This window comes from Procambarus clarkii, chromosome 90 (genome assembly GCF_040958095.1).
Source record: "Procambarus clarkii isolate CNS0578487 chromosome 90, FALCON_Pclarkii_2.0, whole genome shotgun sequence".
Classification (NCBI taxonomy): Eukaryota; Metazoa; Arthropoda; class Malacostraca; order Decapoda; family Cambaridae; genus Procambarus; species Procambarus clarkii.
The window spans coordinates 8346567-8362707 of record NC_091239.1 but is presented as its reverse complement, the minus strand read 5'-3'; the positions used below and the strand labels follow the sequence as shown (position 1 = coordinate 8362707).

Genomic DNA, 16141 nt, shown 5'->3' with positions numbered 1-16141 from the left:
AAATAGGGTTCAGGCCTCGAATTTGGGATGTTTGGGATATTTTGAAAACTGCAGGGGGGTTTGGGCAAAATGTGACCCACCGCCGCTTTCAGTAATTGGCATATTTTCGGTATAAAAAGTCGTAATTGCAAACTGCGAATACGTGCAGAGAGCCAGAATTTGGCTCCAAAATATAGCTCAGGCCTCAAATTAGGGATGTTTGGGATATTTTGAAACCTGCAGGGGTGTTTGGGCAAAATGTGACCCACCGCCGCTCTCAGTAATTGGCATATTTTCGGTATAAAAAGTCGTAATTTCAAACTGCGAATACGTGCAGTGAGCCAGAATTTGGCTCCAAAATATGGCTCAGGCCTCGAATTTGGGATGTTTGGGATATTTTGAAAACTGCAGGGGGGTTTGGGCAAAATGTGACCCACCGCCGCTTTCAGTAATTGGCATATTTTCAGTATAAAAAGTCGTAATTTCAAACTGTGAATACGTGCAGAGAGTCAGAATTTGGCTCCAAAATATAGCTCAGGCCTCGAATTTGGGATGTTTGGGATATTTTGAAAACTGCATGGGGGTTTGGGGAAAATATGAACCAACGCCCTTTTCAGTAATTGGCATATTTTCGGTATAAAAAGTCGTAATTTGAAAATGAAAATAGGTGCAGAGAGTCAAAGTTCGGCTAAAAAATCATGTTCAAGATTCAAAGTTCCGACATTTCAGATATTTTGAAAACTGCAGGGGGGTTTTTGCAAAATATGACCCATTGCCTTTTTCAGTAATTGGCGTATTTTCGACATAAAAAGTCGTAATTTGGAAATGAAAATAGGTGCAGAGAGTCAGAATTCGGCTCAAAAATCACGCGCAGGTGTCAATTTTCCAACATTTCAGTTATTTTGAAAACCGCTGGGTGGTTTGGCCAAAATATGACCCATCGCCGTTTTCAGTAATTGACATATTTTCGGTATAAAAAGTGGTTTTAAAATGAAAATAGGTGCAGAGAGTCAGAATTCGGCTCGTAGATGACCAAGTGGGTTCACTTGTCCCCTAGAGTAACTTAGAGATGCCCAAAACACTGGCTTAAAATACCTTTACACGAAACACACACCTAGCTAGTAGTAGGGTGTGTTAATGAGTTCTTAACGTGTAGAATAAGCCCAGAATAAGGTAAGGGAAGAGAGGAGGAGGAAGAGGAGACAGCCACATAGGGAAATGTTGACATCTGCACAGCAGTCCAGACAAGACCGAGGGAGAGCCCAGTGACCGAGCTCTCTCAAGCTGCTGCCGGGAAGATTCCTAGCTGATCGTACAGCTATAAACATTACAAGTCTTCACCGACATTCAATACTGGTTAATTTAACAGTTTTTAGTTGATAACTGGTTCAATATTATATTTAATCATCAACAAGCTCAGGGTCTGAATGCTTTGTGAGAAACAAGATTCATTGTACGTTTGGCAAGGAAAATGGAACCAAGGTATGAGACACTCTACGTATAAACGTTATTGTTAATTAAATATTCTTCTCACAATATTTGGAACTCAATTTGACCTCTGGTTTCCAACTAAGAACCCAGGGTCGTAACAACTGCATAGTATAATGATAGGAAAAAAAGCACTGGAAATTAACTCCAAACATACAAATGGCGGATAATAGGAGCATCCACATTTAGACGAATATAAGGATATAGAGCCTAAACATGCCAAAGGCATGCAGTCTGGATAGGTAAATAGAATATTGAACAGATAAGGAACCCCGGAAGTGTACTGCATTTTCTGTGCCTCGAATTACATCCACTTAGCAGCTATTTGATGCCAAATTTTCTTATCGCACCTTTGCTTATCTGTAGGTTACCATGTGAGCCAGATACAGGAGAGTGATACTGATAACGTTCACCGCTGAGTGTGCCCGGGAGTTAATGGGACCATATATCTTATCTGTTTAGGTTGATAATGAGGCTGTGTAGGCTTCCTGTCATCACCAAGTTTAGTCTTTTATTTTAGAAGATTCTATAGTTTCTACACTAGTTTGGAGCAGCTATGATCGGGTAATACAAGCTCCGGGAAGTCACAATAACGTGGCTGAAGTATGTTGATCAGACCACACACTAGAAGGTGAAGAGACGACGACATTTCGGTCCGTCCTGGACCATTTTGGTCCGTCCTGGACCATTTTGGTCCGACCTGGACCTGAGAATGGTCCAGGACGGACCGAAACGTCGTCGTCCCTTCACCTTCTAGTGTGTGGTCTGGTCAACAAGCTCCGGGAACCTCTGCTCATACTGGACTAGCTCTACAACTTATTATTTAATTCAAACAATTAAATAATATGAAGACAGAATTTATTCTGAGCAGACAGTTAAAGTTTAAGTTATACATATTTCGTTTGAGATCATTAAAATAGAGAACAGTTCGATACATATGTTCATGCTACCGGAGCTGATGACAGTTTTGTCATTGTGAGTGTTATTGATGGTGGTGATGGTACAAGAACACTCTTTTTTGTCTATCTGGTTAATGTCACTATGTTTCATAGTGAAAACTGGACTGAAAACATTAATTAATAAATTAACAAATCCACAAGGGCCGTGACGAGGGTTCTGTGCGTGTCCCTTGTTCTGTCACGGCCCTTGTGGGTTTGTTCATTTGATGCATCACGCTATTGTGATTTCTGTGTGTAATTAAGAAATTATTAGCTAAATGGGTTGATCCAACATCGTATTTGCCTGGCAGACCCTGCAAGGCCTAGCATAAGTAGGCCTATACCATGTTGAGGCAACATCTACCAGGCGACGTTACCAGTCCTATCATCAGTAGGCCTACCATGGATGAGGCTTCATTAATCTGGCAGCCTCTGAGAGTATTGTTTATTGTGCTATATTAAGCATTCAATAAATGTTGCAGAACGAAAAAGGTCCCAAAGACAAGGAATTGTGCAAAACAACAGAGTATGGTTCAGAACCCCACAAATGACGCGAGGTTTAAGTCGTGTGTGGTGTTGCTCTGGGCATCATTGGCTACCACACTCCGTGTATACTGTTGTATTTACATGAAGTGTGTGCTCCCACTTGCTCCCAGTGGGCGCCCAGTTCACAAGCCTGTCATATTTACCACTGCACTACACCTGAACCATGGAATGTTGAGGATATATTTTATAATACTTTAAATTCTGGATTAATTTTCAACAATATCAGAGGGAAAGATATATTTGTATATTTCGTATTTACGCATAGGGATAAAGGTGCATAATGTTGTTGCATGGTGTAAGCACTTTGTAACTTTCCATTATATATATTGATATGATTTTTATAATGCTTAGCTGAATGAATTTATAGAGGTTCAGTTTAATAGTCGATGTGTGTGTGCGTCTGCAGTCTTTTTCATGATACTGCAAATGTATATTATACTTGAATGGGTACCCGGCTGTTCCTGGGTCTCTTCCTTGCCCTACACGACCTCGTCCCATCCTCTATCACTCTTCACTCCCTCTTCCTGCCCTTGTCCCCTCCACTCCCCCCTCTCGTCCCCTCATTTCCCACCCCCCTTTCTTTCCAACCCCTCTCAGAAAATATTTTATTACGAAGCACTGAAAGTGGTGAACAACTGTATGACAAACAAATATTTCAGACTTTAGGAGAATCGCAAGGGGGAGAGGGGGTGCTCTGTAAGTGCCGATATTTCTTGATGCATTTCACTTTGGGCAACACTGACTGGCCTGTGGCACTCCCCTACCCCACATGATCCATCCTGGCAAGTTGAGTGAGGCTGGACCCAAACATCTAGCCTCTATCCTCGGTCAAACATCCAGACATTCCATTTTATACATACCACTCAGAATAGGTATGCCCAGGGTGCATACTAAATAAACTTATTTGTATTGTACGTATGCATGTACATAAGGAAGTTGTAAATAAAATATCATGTATACAAATAATGATCAAATACAATAAAACTATATTGTAGTTTCGTGTGTGGAGCGCCATGCCAACCATATCAGATGGCAACTTTGTAACGCAGGTGGTGGGTTGGTGGGTGTTCAGTGGTGGGGGTGTACTGGGGTCGGGGAGGGAATGGCGAGGGGGTTATGTTGATGGGGAAGAGGAGGGGTGGGGGCCTTGGTGTGGGTTGGGGGGAGTCGACAATACCAGACACACTTCACCAGTTACCCTCCTGACTGCGTAGCGCTACTACCTTGCCGCTCCACCTGCCATTTTCCTCTTATCGTTTGTCTACTCATAATCTCTGAGTTAAAAACATATTATTGTGCATATCTAGAGCGAGGATAATGTGACACAGGAAGGGAACACGGCCAATATTAGCAGCAAATTGGACTCGTGGGTGCAGGACAATGATATACAAATTATTATAACATAAAAGTGATGACGCTTACATAAAGGTGATCTGGTGTTCTTACAAATAAAATGAAGACAATTGCAGTGAAGGCGGTGGTGTTGGGGACTCAAGGTAAGGCAGAACTAATGTCTTTTTACTGATTAGTCTGAGGAATTGTTAATGTTATTTTCGATCCTGGTTTGATAAACTTCACTGAGACAGTTAAGCAAGTCCTAACTGCGTCTTGCTACAAGTGACGGAATTAACAGCCAGCAGGGTTTTTTACTATATTGTGGAGTGTAGTGTATGTTACGGCACACTCGTATATGGTAATATTAGTACCATTGTATTAAAATTATTCAAAATTGTTAAAAAAAAGTTGGAAAGTGCACTGGAAGGTAATCACGAGAAGAATAATGGAGGGGGGATAAACTATTAATTGGGAATTTTTATAGAGGTCAATGTCAAGGTCACCAAAATAAGGTAAGAATTATACCAATTATTTAATTGGAAATAAATATTTGAAAGTAACTAAAATCAATCTGCCTGTTAGACAAATCGGGTCTTGCATTTTAGACCAAATAGTGCGGTCCTGGCTATTAGGTACGATATGTATATAGTCAGATATAATGTATATACACAGATGCACACAACCTGTACACCAGATGATTGACAGTTGAGAGGCGGGACCAAAGAGCCGAAGCTCAACCCCCGCAAACACAACTAGGTTGAGTACACCCGCACAGTTTCTGATCTCTGTGAAGTTATATAAATAATGTGATATCTTGACTGAAGGTTAAATGTAATGATACGCGGTCAATAGTCACGAGACAATATATCAAATGGGTAAAATATAACATCTAGAGTGCTCGAACAATTAACCCGAATATAAATTTAATTGGTCATGGAGACACCATACTTTCGTACAGCAATTTGTGCAGGAACATGCTATGTAAAACCTCTCCAGGTCGAAATTGAAATAAGTTTATTGAGGTAAAATACACACAAAGGGATGAGGTAGCTCAAGCTATTCTCACCCCGTTTAGTACATCGTGTTAATACATACATAGACACACATCACAAACAATAAACATTACCAAACATTCCGAGAGATAAACATATACATTTTCTACCTCCAGGTTTGTTCTCTGAATGTCAACCTCTCTCCCTAGGGGTGGGTAGGGGTTAGGGAGGGGGCGAATGTTTGTTGGGGGTGGAGGAGGAGGGGTTGACCGGGGGTGGAGAGGGGGAGTGCTACTGAGCATGATGCTAACAACGCATCCATTTGAAGAATAGAAATAGCCTAAGCTACTTTATCCATTTGAAGAATAGAAATAGCCTAAGCTACTTTATCCATTTGAAGAATAGAAATAGCCTAAGCTACTTTATCCATTTGAAGAATAGAAATAGCCTAAGCTACTTTACCCATTTGAAGAATAGAAATAGCCTAAGCTACTTTATCCATTTGAAGAATAGAAATAGCCTAAGCTACTTTACCCATTTGAAGAATAGAAATAGCCTAAGCTACTTTATCCATTTGAAGAATAGAAATAGCCTAAGCTACTTTATCCATTTGAAGAATAGAAATAGCCTAAGCTACTTTATCCTTTTGAGATGTATTTTATTGTCTGGATAAACGTACTTGAACTTAACTCATCCATGGATGGTGTTACCATCTACAAGGATTATGAGCTGATAGTGTAAAGGAAGAAATGTTTATCACTCAAAATGTTCGGTAATATGTTTTTATATGTGATGTGTCTATTTATGGATGAATATGTTGTACTGAACGAGGTGAGGATAGCTTGAGCTACCTCATCCCTTTGTGTGTAGTTTACCTCAATAAACTTATTTGAATTTGAATTTTAATGAGGTGGTAAATATAACCGGAGAACCGCCATGTATGGTGGCTGGTTGTCGCCCCCCACCCCCGTCCTATGCTCGAACCGCTGTCACACCTTCTGTGGTGTGATAAATCATTATCATACCGTTTGGTTTAATGTTGGGTTTAGCCAATAAATCGCAAGGGCTATTAAGGCCATTATAGTTGGTTACTGGCCTGTCAGAAAAGAAGTTGACTTGAAGTCCTCAATAAAGATCAAGACTAATAGATAAGTGTTTTCTCTGTCTCTGTGCATATATACATCCCTGGTATAGCTGACTGGGTATATCAATTGGTGTGTGAGGCATGGGGGTATTATATATTCCGCCCATGCTATCGTCACTCTGATAAATTAGATAACAGATATTACACTCAGAGGGCGGGAGATTACAGGAGCCATACTGTGTCTTGTGTCTCTTGGGGGGGGGGGGGGGTGGAAGTTGGGTGAAAGTGCAGTAGTCCCTTTTGTTATGCAAGAGTTGTAGGTTATCTGTAGTTGTCCAGTGTTGGGGATTTAACAGTCTGTAGTTAGTCCAGAGTTAATGTCGTGTAGGCCAGCCCGCGCTAATGGCTAATACAGACGACTTGTTAGCCGTCAGTTGGTATTATATTGACAAATACTACGGAGTACGGGCAATGCAGTTCTATGACATGCATAAAAAAATGTTAATGTTTGTTAAACTATGAGTCGTAAGGTGTTAGGTTACACTCCCTTTGTGTTCCTCATTCACCTCACTAATCCTAGTTCAGTTGATCCTCTTGTCTCCGTAGTCTTGCCTATCCAATTGGATTTGTTGGTAGAGTGACTGCCTCACCGTTTGCAAGGTGGAGTTCGATCCCCGATAGTTCAAGTGGCTGGCTGGGAGTATCTAAAGAGTTACAGCTCCTGTGCCAGGTAAGTCCACTACGGGCTCACCATAGGCCGTGCTACTTGTCATTGCTGTTCCTAGTAGCTGAATCTGAAACAATAAACAACTTCGTGTCCTTCCAAGTGTTATATTGTAATTCTGGCTTGGCGCTTTCTTCTGATTATTACGTTAACTTAACAATCAGTGTCATTGTGCACTCGCCCCACCAGCGGTTGGGTCTGAGTTCGAGTTCTAGCCAGGAAGGATTGACTGGGTGCCACTTAACTGTTATCCCCAGTTTATCAAATCAATCCCTTTATTATAACTATTTCTTGCCATCAGAAGTTTTAAAAGCGGTTGTATTCACAGTATAGACTCGGGTATAGAATAAAAATACTGATGTGATTTATGACTTCAAAAGTAATACACCAAGTGAGGAAAGGAAAACCAACACTTACACTAGAGCACAATGACCGCTACAGGTGAGGCCTTTAGAGTTATGCTCAAACTCTTCCGTCAACAAATTATAATAGATCATAGTCTAACGATCTAAGTAATATCATGTATATTTTATCAGTACTAAACTCTACTGATAAAATCCCGCTTTATACACAAGGGTAACTCCATACAATCATTATGCAAAAACAAAAGAGCTGCAACGTTTTTGTTTTCTCTTCAGAAAAACTAGTAGTTTCAGTTCAACAGTTGTTAGTGTGGAACTGACTTGGTTGGATCAGAAATAGCACCACGTATCATTTAAGTTATCAGTGAAGCAACCACACGGCAGCCTACAGCATGTATGATGCAACGGCTGTCCTGCAGATAAGGTGTGACGATACTGGTGTTTAAATTCATTGTCCTGTCAGTTGTGTTGTCATCGTGTCCTTCGCTTGTCCTTGACAGTTCCGTGTCAGTTGACCCAGTACTGGATGTTGTTGTCTCTGCAAGACCATCGAGGCTGCTACGCAACAGTGATGGCGGGTCCTTGCAGACGATGACTCGCAATAACGTGGCTGAAGACGATGAGACAATCGACTTGAGAATGATCCAGGACGGACCGAAACGTCGTCGTCCCTTCACCTTCTAGTGTGTGGTCTGGTCAACGTGGCTGAAGATACGATGACCAAACCACATCAGAAGATGGAGAAACGACGCAGTTTCGGTCTGTCCTGGACCGAAATCAAGTCGTATGTGGCTCGATAATGGTCAAGGACGGACCGAAACGTCGTATTTTCTCCGTCTTTTGCTGTGTGGTTTTTCATCAAGATGTTTCTTCTCTGGCCTTTACTTTACGCAATTCATTGGCGGCAGGCAAACTGGTGACTTGAGAATGGTCCAGGACGGACCGGACCGTCGTCCCTTCATTTTCTAGTGTGTGGATTGGTCAACACAGACAAACTAATTTCCCGTTCCCTTCTTCACCCTTCAGTGCCTTGAAGGTGAAGGTGGACTATAAGCAACAGTCCTACCGAGACTCTCCATACACCGTCCAACAATCCTAAGAGTGTAACGATCCCGAATTACAAACCTCCAACCGCCCCAGTTACCGTTACAAATTCAAATTCGAAAACTTCATTAATAAATGTTTGTACAGTTATAATGTGTTACTTTACACAGCGACACTACATTATTTACCCACGCGAAAGTCATAATGACAGAGTAATATGAAATCATTTTAATTATATACTGTTCCTTTCAAACTGTTCTTCAGCTCTCATGGCAGCTGTTAGTAAGTTATATGGTAAGCTGGGATTGGTGGGGTCAACTCTGACCCTAAGTCAGTGTGTTTTAATTGTGTATCTTGAGCTCGGTTCATTTCTGAAGTAAAAATAATAATTGCTATTACAGGTGTGGGAAAGACGTCGCTAGTGACGTGCTACGAGACCAAGACCTTCCACAGGAACACCAGCTCCACCATCGGCGCCTCCTTCAGCAAGGTGGAAATATTCCTGAGCGGCACAAAGGTCAAGATGCAGGTAGGGAACTGTCACGCATGGAGGGGATGAACTGGGGGGACATCCCTTTCTCCTCCTCCTCTACCCACGGGAGACATCTCCAGTCACGCAGGGTGCAGTTGCACCTCCACAGATCTCAAGTATCAGCTCTTGATACTGGTAATGGCTCAAAAGGGCCACCACTTACGGGCTATTCATGCCCGTGCCACCTTTTGGGTGGCTTAATCTTCATCAATCAATCCTCCTCTAATTACACGCCGAAATTTTAGCACCGCCCCTGTGCCAGTTAAGTACACTACGGGCTCACCATAGCCCCTGCTACTTGCCCCGTTCCTGTGCCAGGTAAGTTTCGGGCTTGCCATAGCCCGTGCTACTTGGAACTTGTTCCGAGTAGCTGAATCTATAACAACATAATTACACGATCAAAGACCTGTTGATGGGATAAGAGATCAAGCCACCCAAGAGGTGGCACGGGCATGAATAGCCCGTAAACCAAAGACCACATTCACTCCAAACATCTACCACCTCCCCATGCTCGTGTCACCTCTTGTGCCCTAATCGTCATTGGTAAAGCTATCTTCTCTAAGCTAGGTCGCTGTGGGATGAAGATTGAGAGTTCATAAATGCATATGCACAAATAACAAAAACGTGATATATCCATGAGGAAATATTGTTCAGGTACGTAGTTCGATCCCAACATTCTTCAATATTCAATATTATTTTTTGTAAGAAATGTTCATTAGATAAGAGCAGTTTTCTTTTATCGGCCCACACGGGAGACATCTCCCGTCACCCAGGGTGCAGTCGCACCTCCATAGATCTCCAGTATCATCTATTGATACTGGTAATGGCTCAAAAGGGCCACCACTTACGGGCTATTCATGCCCGTGCCACCTTTTGGGTGGCTTAATCTTCATCATCATCTTATCGGCCCATTTTAAAGCCTAGGCGTGTGGGGGGTGCCAGAGCCGATGGTGAATCCACAGTGATAATTATTTGGGCAGTGTTAAATGTCTGCTCTAGTTACATTAAGTAATTATGCGGGATATAATTATATTTACACGAACAATAACGCCCAAGAGTGTTGCAGTACAGTGGTTTACGTCCTCGACTCACAATTAAGGATCTATGCTTAGACTCTTGAGCCAGACACAAATGGTTGAGTACGTTTCCATTCGCTGATGCCTCTGTTCATCTAGCAGTAAATAGGTACTTGGGATTTAGTCAACTGTTGTGGGTTGCTTAAAAGGAAAAGTCGATTGTTGATTTAGGGAGACCTCGATGAACCCAAGTACAGGCTTCCTGTCCCAAACAATGAGAATTAACCCATTATTGTCTTGAGCTCCTTGCTACACTTCCAAGATCTTCGAAACTCTCCAATTTCTGTCCGAGACTAATGTGATTGAACAAATCCACAAGGGCCGTGACGAGGATTCGAACATCCGGGAGCATCCCAGACACTGCCTTAATCGACTGAGCTACGACAGGGTTAAGAGTTGAAACCTCAGTGTCTGGGATGCTCCCGGACGCAAGTTCCAATCCTCGTCACGGCCCTTGTGGATTTGTTCATTTGATTCATTACGTTAGTGTGATTTCTGTGTGTACTAATGTGATTGTTTTGTTTTAGTATATGACACACTTTGAGGTATTTCTGAACAGTGCAATCTTGCAGGTGTGGGACACAGCCGGACAAGAAAGATTTCGCTCTATGGCGCCCATGTACTATCGAGGAGCCAATGCTGCTTTCCTGGTGTTTGACTTGACAAAATATGACACCTTTACTGACGTGCAGTCTTGGGTTAATGGTGAGTTGATAACTATTGTTTGTGCAGTGACAATAACGAGGCAGAATACAAAATAACGGAACACAAACATGTGAAGAGAGATAAATTGTCATCTACACTTGCGTGGAAATAAACAAACCAGGGTTCGTGGTTCGAGACTCATACAACTCTGGTGAATGAAATGTAAAGAGATCATTAACGAGTGACGACGTATTGGTCCACATCTTTGACCCTTATCAACATGAAAAGGATGGAATTCAGTTTCCTCACTTTCCTTTTTTCTTAGTTTGTGTAAGTTGGGTTATTAGGTGCTGTTTGCTTCCAGCTGTTTTTAGAACACCTGAATGGATTTGGAACTTGTACCTAGGATTGTTGACTTGTATCAAGTCAACAATCGACTTGAGATTGGTCCAGGACGGACCGAAACGTCGTCGTCCCTTCACCTTCTAGTGTGTGGTCTGGTCAACAGAATGTATAGAGTGTGGCTGTTGTTGTATAAGATTCAGCTACTGGGAACAAAAAGTTTCAAGTAGCACGGCCTATGGTGAGCCCGTGGTGGACTTACCTGGCATAGTAGCGGGGGTTGTAACTAGATTGTGGTGGGAAATTTTGTTTACAAAACTCTTAACCCATGCGTGAGAGTGATGAAGGCTTGCTTCCTCCACCACCGTGCAGCGCTGAGCTTAGCAACAAGTTCACCACCACCAATCATCACTAACATCATAATGGGTTAATAATTATAACGAAATATTGTTTTCAGATCCATATTCTCTCTAGTGGACACCACATACATGTGTGTGTGTCTGGTAAGTCACCGCTTATGATGGGCAAGCAGTGGATTTGTTCCAAGTTGGGTGATTGCCAGAGGCAATATTTCACCTTCTCTGTGCCCTATTTGGGATGGTTATGTTTGGTCGCAATCACATGACATGTTGGTCAATTGATAGGCATCACTAATGCCTGTCACCGAAGTTACAGCCACGCTCCTGTGCCAGGTAAGTCCACTACGGGCTCACCATAGCCCGTGCTACTTGGAACTTTTTGTTCCCAGTAGCTAAATCTATAACAACATGCCTGTCGCCACCACGTGTTCTCATGTTGGTTAATCATGCCAACTAATACCCACACCACAGCTGTCTGGGTACAAGTGACAGGATGAACAACCCAGCGGGTTTTCTTCCTATTGGGGAGTGTTGTACATGCTGCTATGGCGGTGTGTTCACTCACAGGATGAGTGGCGCTGCCCAATACTGTCACTATGGCGGTGTGTCCACTCACAGGATGAGTGGCGCTGCCCAATACTTTCACTATGGCGGTGTGTCCACTCACAGGATGAGTGACGCTGCCCAATACTGTCACTATGGCGGTGTGTCCACTCACAGGATGAGTGGCGCTGCCCAATACTGTCACTATGGCGGTGTGTCCACTCACAGGATGAGTGGCGTTGCCCAATACTGTCACTATGGCGGTGTGTCCACTCACAGGATGAGTGGCGCTGCCCAATACTGTCACTATGGTGGTGTGTTCACTCACAGGATGAGTGGCGCTGCCCAATACTGTCACTATGGCGGTGTGTCCACCCACAGGATGAGTGGCGCTGCCCAATACTGTCACTATGGCGGTGTATCCACCCACAGGATGAATGACGCTGCCCAATACTGTCACTATGGCGGTGTGTCCACCCACAGGATGAATGACGCTGCCCAATAAACTCGCCCCTCGAGGCAAAATTTAATTAAAAAAACACACAACCAAGATATTTGTATTTACTGCAGTCAAATTATTTTTAAATAGTTTTGATTATTGAAGGTTTTGACGTGTTCTTGGCAGAGTTGACGACCTGTGTGGGTGATGGACTGATGCTGGTGGTGGTGGGTAACAAGAAGGATCTCCAGGATGACAGAGCTGTCGACACCAACACTGCAGAAGAATATGCTGACTCCATAGGAGCTGCCTTCGTGGAGACATCTGCTCGTGATAACTCGGGTATGTTGTCCTTTTTTGTGTGTAATTACCTATTTGTGATAACGTTATCATACATAGGTAACTAAGGTTAACTACATACAGTATTTGTGGGATGTTTTGTCATCATATAATTATCACTTTCGCGCTCTTGGGAAACGAAAATTAAACTTGTCTCTATGAGCGCTGCGTTTCGGGCGATCGAGCGGCTACATTGAAAAGTGTGTACTCTTTTCACTGTCCTGACATTAATTTTCGATGTACGTATTTCATTTTTGTACCAATGTATTTGCAATAGAATGTTCTAGAAGAACATAAGTATAAAATGTCACCAAAGCATGAGTTAGACCAGCACCAAATAAAACTACGTCGATTACACTCGTCGTGTCAACAATACAAAGGTCTTACCACGATGATGCAGTGCCATGCCGTTCTCCCAAACAGGCTATGCGGCTATTAGAGAAAACGAAAATTTCATGGCAAACATTTGTAAACTATCCCAAAGTCGATCAGATAAAAAATGGATTTTATAAAAATATTTTTTCTCGTGACTCGAGTCCGCGTCACGAACTCGCTCACAACACAAAAATGGGTAACGCTCTTGAGCATTACCTCGAAAGTTTTACGTCTACGTTTACATATACGATTTACTTTAGGCTTGTAGTGGTTTCACTTTGAACAGAAGGCTCTCTCTTCGTGCACGGTTACTTTCCTATACAAAATTAAATAACATGTAAACTAAACTTTACGTATATTGAGTAAAATAAGGCTATGTACCAGGTGCCTTCAATAAACTAATTAGTTCCACACATAACAAACCGCCTATTTAACATGAATAGTTAATGCTCTCGCCATTTTACAGACAACTATGAATGCTTGGAATGTGGAATTATGTATAAATATAACCCCAGAAGTTTTTAAAACGTGTGAATGTAGAGTTTGTGGAAACCCGACTCACTGCTGAAAATGTGGTTGTTGATGTTTAAGATTCAGCTGCTGGGAACAAAAAGTTCAAAGTAGCACGGGTTATGGTGAGCCCGTAGTGGACTTACCTGGCACAGGAGCGGGGCTGTAACTTGAAAATGTGGTGTATGTGAAACTTATCTGGTCGCCCAGCATCGCTCGAGGCTGGTCGGTTCACTACTGTTTTGGAGACATTAAACCCGAATATAATGCCCGAAACGCTGCGCGTACTAGTGGCTTTACAAGAATGTAATTAATATGCTATGTATCCTCACAATCCCAATGTACCTTCTTGTATATATATAAATAAGTAAATAAATAAATCCATCTTGTCATAATCACTATTTTTGTCTCCCCCCTTCCCAAAAAATCTTGTTCTCTTATGTATACCAAATGTTTTCAGGTGTGGAAGACATGTTCAACATAGTGGCTATTGAGATGGTCAGACGAGCTGAGAGTGACGAAAATTCCAGTCTTAGAATATATTCATCTGAAGTAAGTGGTTTTATTAATGTTTTGTTAGTTTTGGCGTGGGAATGTTACGACCCCACCATTCTATGGTGTTCCTATCTGCTTTGAATCCCCCTGTGTTCTAATGTGGGGGGAGAATAGGCCAGTTTTCACATTTTCTAACTATTATAATCTAAAATAGCCTTCAGTGTGGGTATTTTAAATTATAATGTGGCCCAGGCCGCACTTGGCCTGGGCCCAGAAAGTTGAGGTTGCTTTGGGCGGGTATGAAGAATGTGAATGGAATACATTGAGAACAGAAGCAACTATAAGGGACAATATTTTTTAAAGACAAGGAAGTTTCATGTGCTAGCTTTATGCAAGAAAAAGATAGTGAAATTGTAATTGAAGAGTGGAATGAAGTAAATGTTATAAGAACAGTGAATGAAAATAAGAGAAGGCAGGAGTACCCTTGTTAATAGTAGAATGAGGCAGTGAATCTCATTACAGTTCAAGTGGAAAAAGTATGAAATTAAAAATAAAAACTTTGATTGCAGATGGTTGTGATGGCAGAAGTGAGAATTTAATTTGGATGTTTTTAGAAGCTTAGAGAATAAGACTGTCTAATACCTAGCAGTTTTAGAATAATAGGATGATTTAAATTATGAAATGGGAATAGACTCCTGAAACATTAGGAGTGGAAATAGTGCTCGTAATAAATGACCATGGCTGTAAAATGAAAGATTTATTAATTGAAAGACTATACCTTACACTGTAGCGCTGAATGAGTGAAAACTGGTAGTTGAGTACGAAAGACAGAGTTGCTAGTCATCTTGGATAAGGTGAACAAATGAAAATTGACATTGGGATGCATACAGGGATTTTTTTGGTTAATACGAAAGTGTAAAGTTGCTCAAATAGCAGACAAATTTAAGGAACTGCTTGGTGGGAGGAGGAAGTGGCAAGAGCAGTTGATAATGCGAAAATTACTTGGAATTTTGTGATGCAAAGTGAACGAAAGAGGCATGAAAGTGAAGGAATAAGAGTATGTGGTATTTAAAAGTTTAATCAAGCAGTAAAAATGGACAGAATGTGGAGTTAGGAATTATGTTTTTTAATTATTCAGAACAAAGGAAGCTTTTGATTTTTTTTTAAAGGAAGTAAGGTGTAGTTACAGGATGAGCTACGCTTGTGGTACCAGTCTTCCCAATAATCTTTCATACGCCGTCTTGTAACTACTGATTCTTTTGGCCTCCACCACCTTCTCACTTAACTTGTTCCAACCGTCTACCACTGTTTCCAAAAGAGAACTTTCGTATTTTTATTTTCGACACCTTTGTTTCCTTCGCTTGTCTCTATGGCCTCTTGTTTTAAAGTTACAGGTTGCAAAAAGTAAGAGAGAGAGAGAGAGAGAGAGTGTGTGTGAAACTGACTATGCCTTCGTTTGTCACCAGAGTTCAAGTAAAATAACTATTACAAGGCCCCCTAAATTTTGGGGAGACAGTATGTTAAAATTGCAAATGTTTACAGTAGGGGAAATTTTTATACTCTTTGGATATATTTTTGTTTTTGGACTGGTTGAGGGATTAGTGAGAAGGCTTAGCTAAACTGGGAGATTAAAGAAAATATATTAATGTCTTTCAATATTAGGTGTCTGGGTCTAATTATTATTTGATTAAATATATTTTCCCTCCTGCTTGACCTTATTTTATTAGTATGTAATTCAAATAGAATATAATTGTCTCGCCTGCCCTAGACATTGATGGAATTCACATTATTTTTAAATACTTGTCCCAGTAAAGTTCCACGCATTCTAAGCTATAAATTTGCAAGCACAGATATAAACGCATAAAAATAAATGAAACGGCAGAAGGCCTATTAGTCCATATGAGGCAGCTCCTATTTATATCCACCCAAACTCATTCATATATTTGTCTAACCTACGCTGGAAACAATCCAGCGATCCGCCGTGTAATTATTAA

The 16141-nt window shown here is 41.5% G+C and overlaps 1 protein-coding gene across 1 annotated transcript in view; it reads left to right on the top strand.

Moving 5' to 3' along the window:
- Window positions 1-4141: 4141 nt before the first annotated feature.
- LOC138359246 (ras-related protein Rab-21-like) overlaps window positions 4142-16141 on the top strand; it is a 14845-nt gene continuing 2845 nt past the window's right edge. Inside the window, exons 1-5 of the mRNA XM_069318246.1 lie at window positions 4142-4447; window positions 8894-9021; window positions 10673-10805; window positions 12615-12770; window positions 14113-14204. Of these exons, the coding sequence (XP_069174347.1) occupies window positions 4405-4447; window positions 8894-9021; window positions 10673-10805; window positions 12615-12770; window positions 14113-14204 (552 nt within the window). The 5' untranslated portion in view covers window positions 4142-4404. The remainder of the gene's footprint in view (window positions 4448-8893; window positions 9022-10672; window positions 10806-12614; window positions 12771-14112; window positions 14205-16141) is intronic.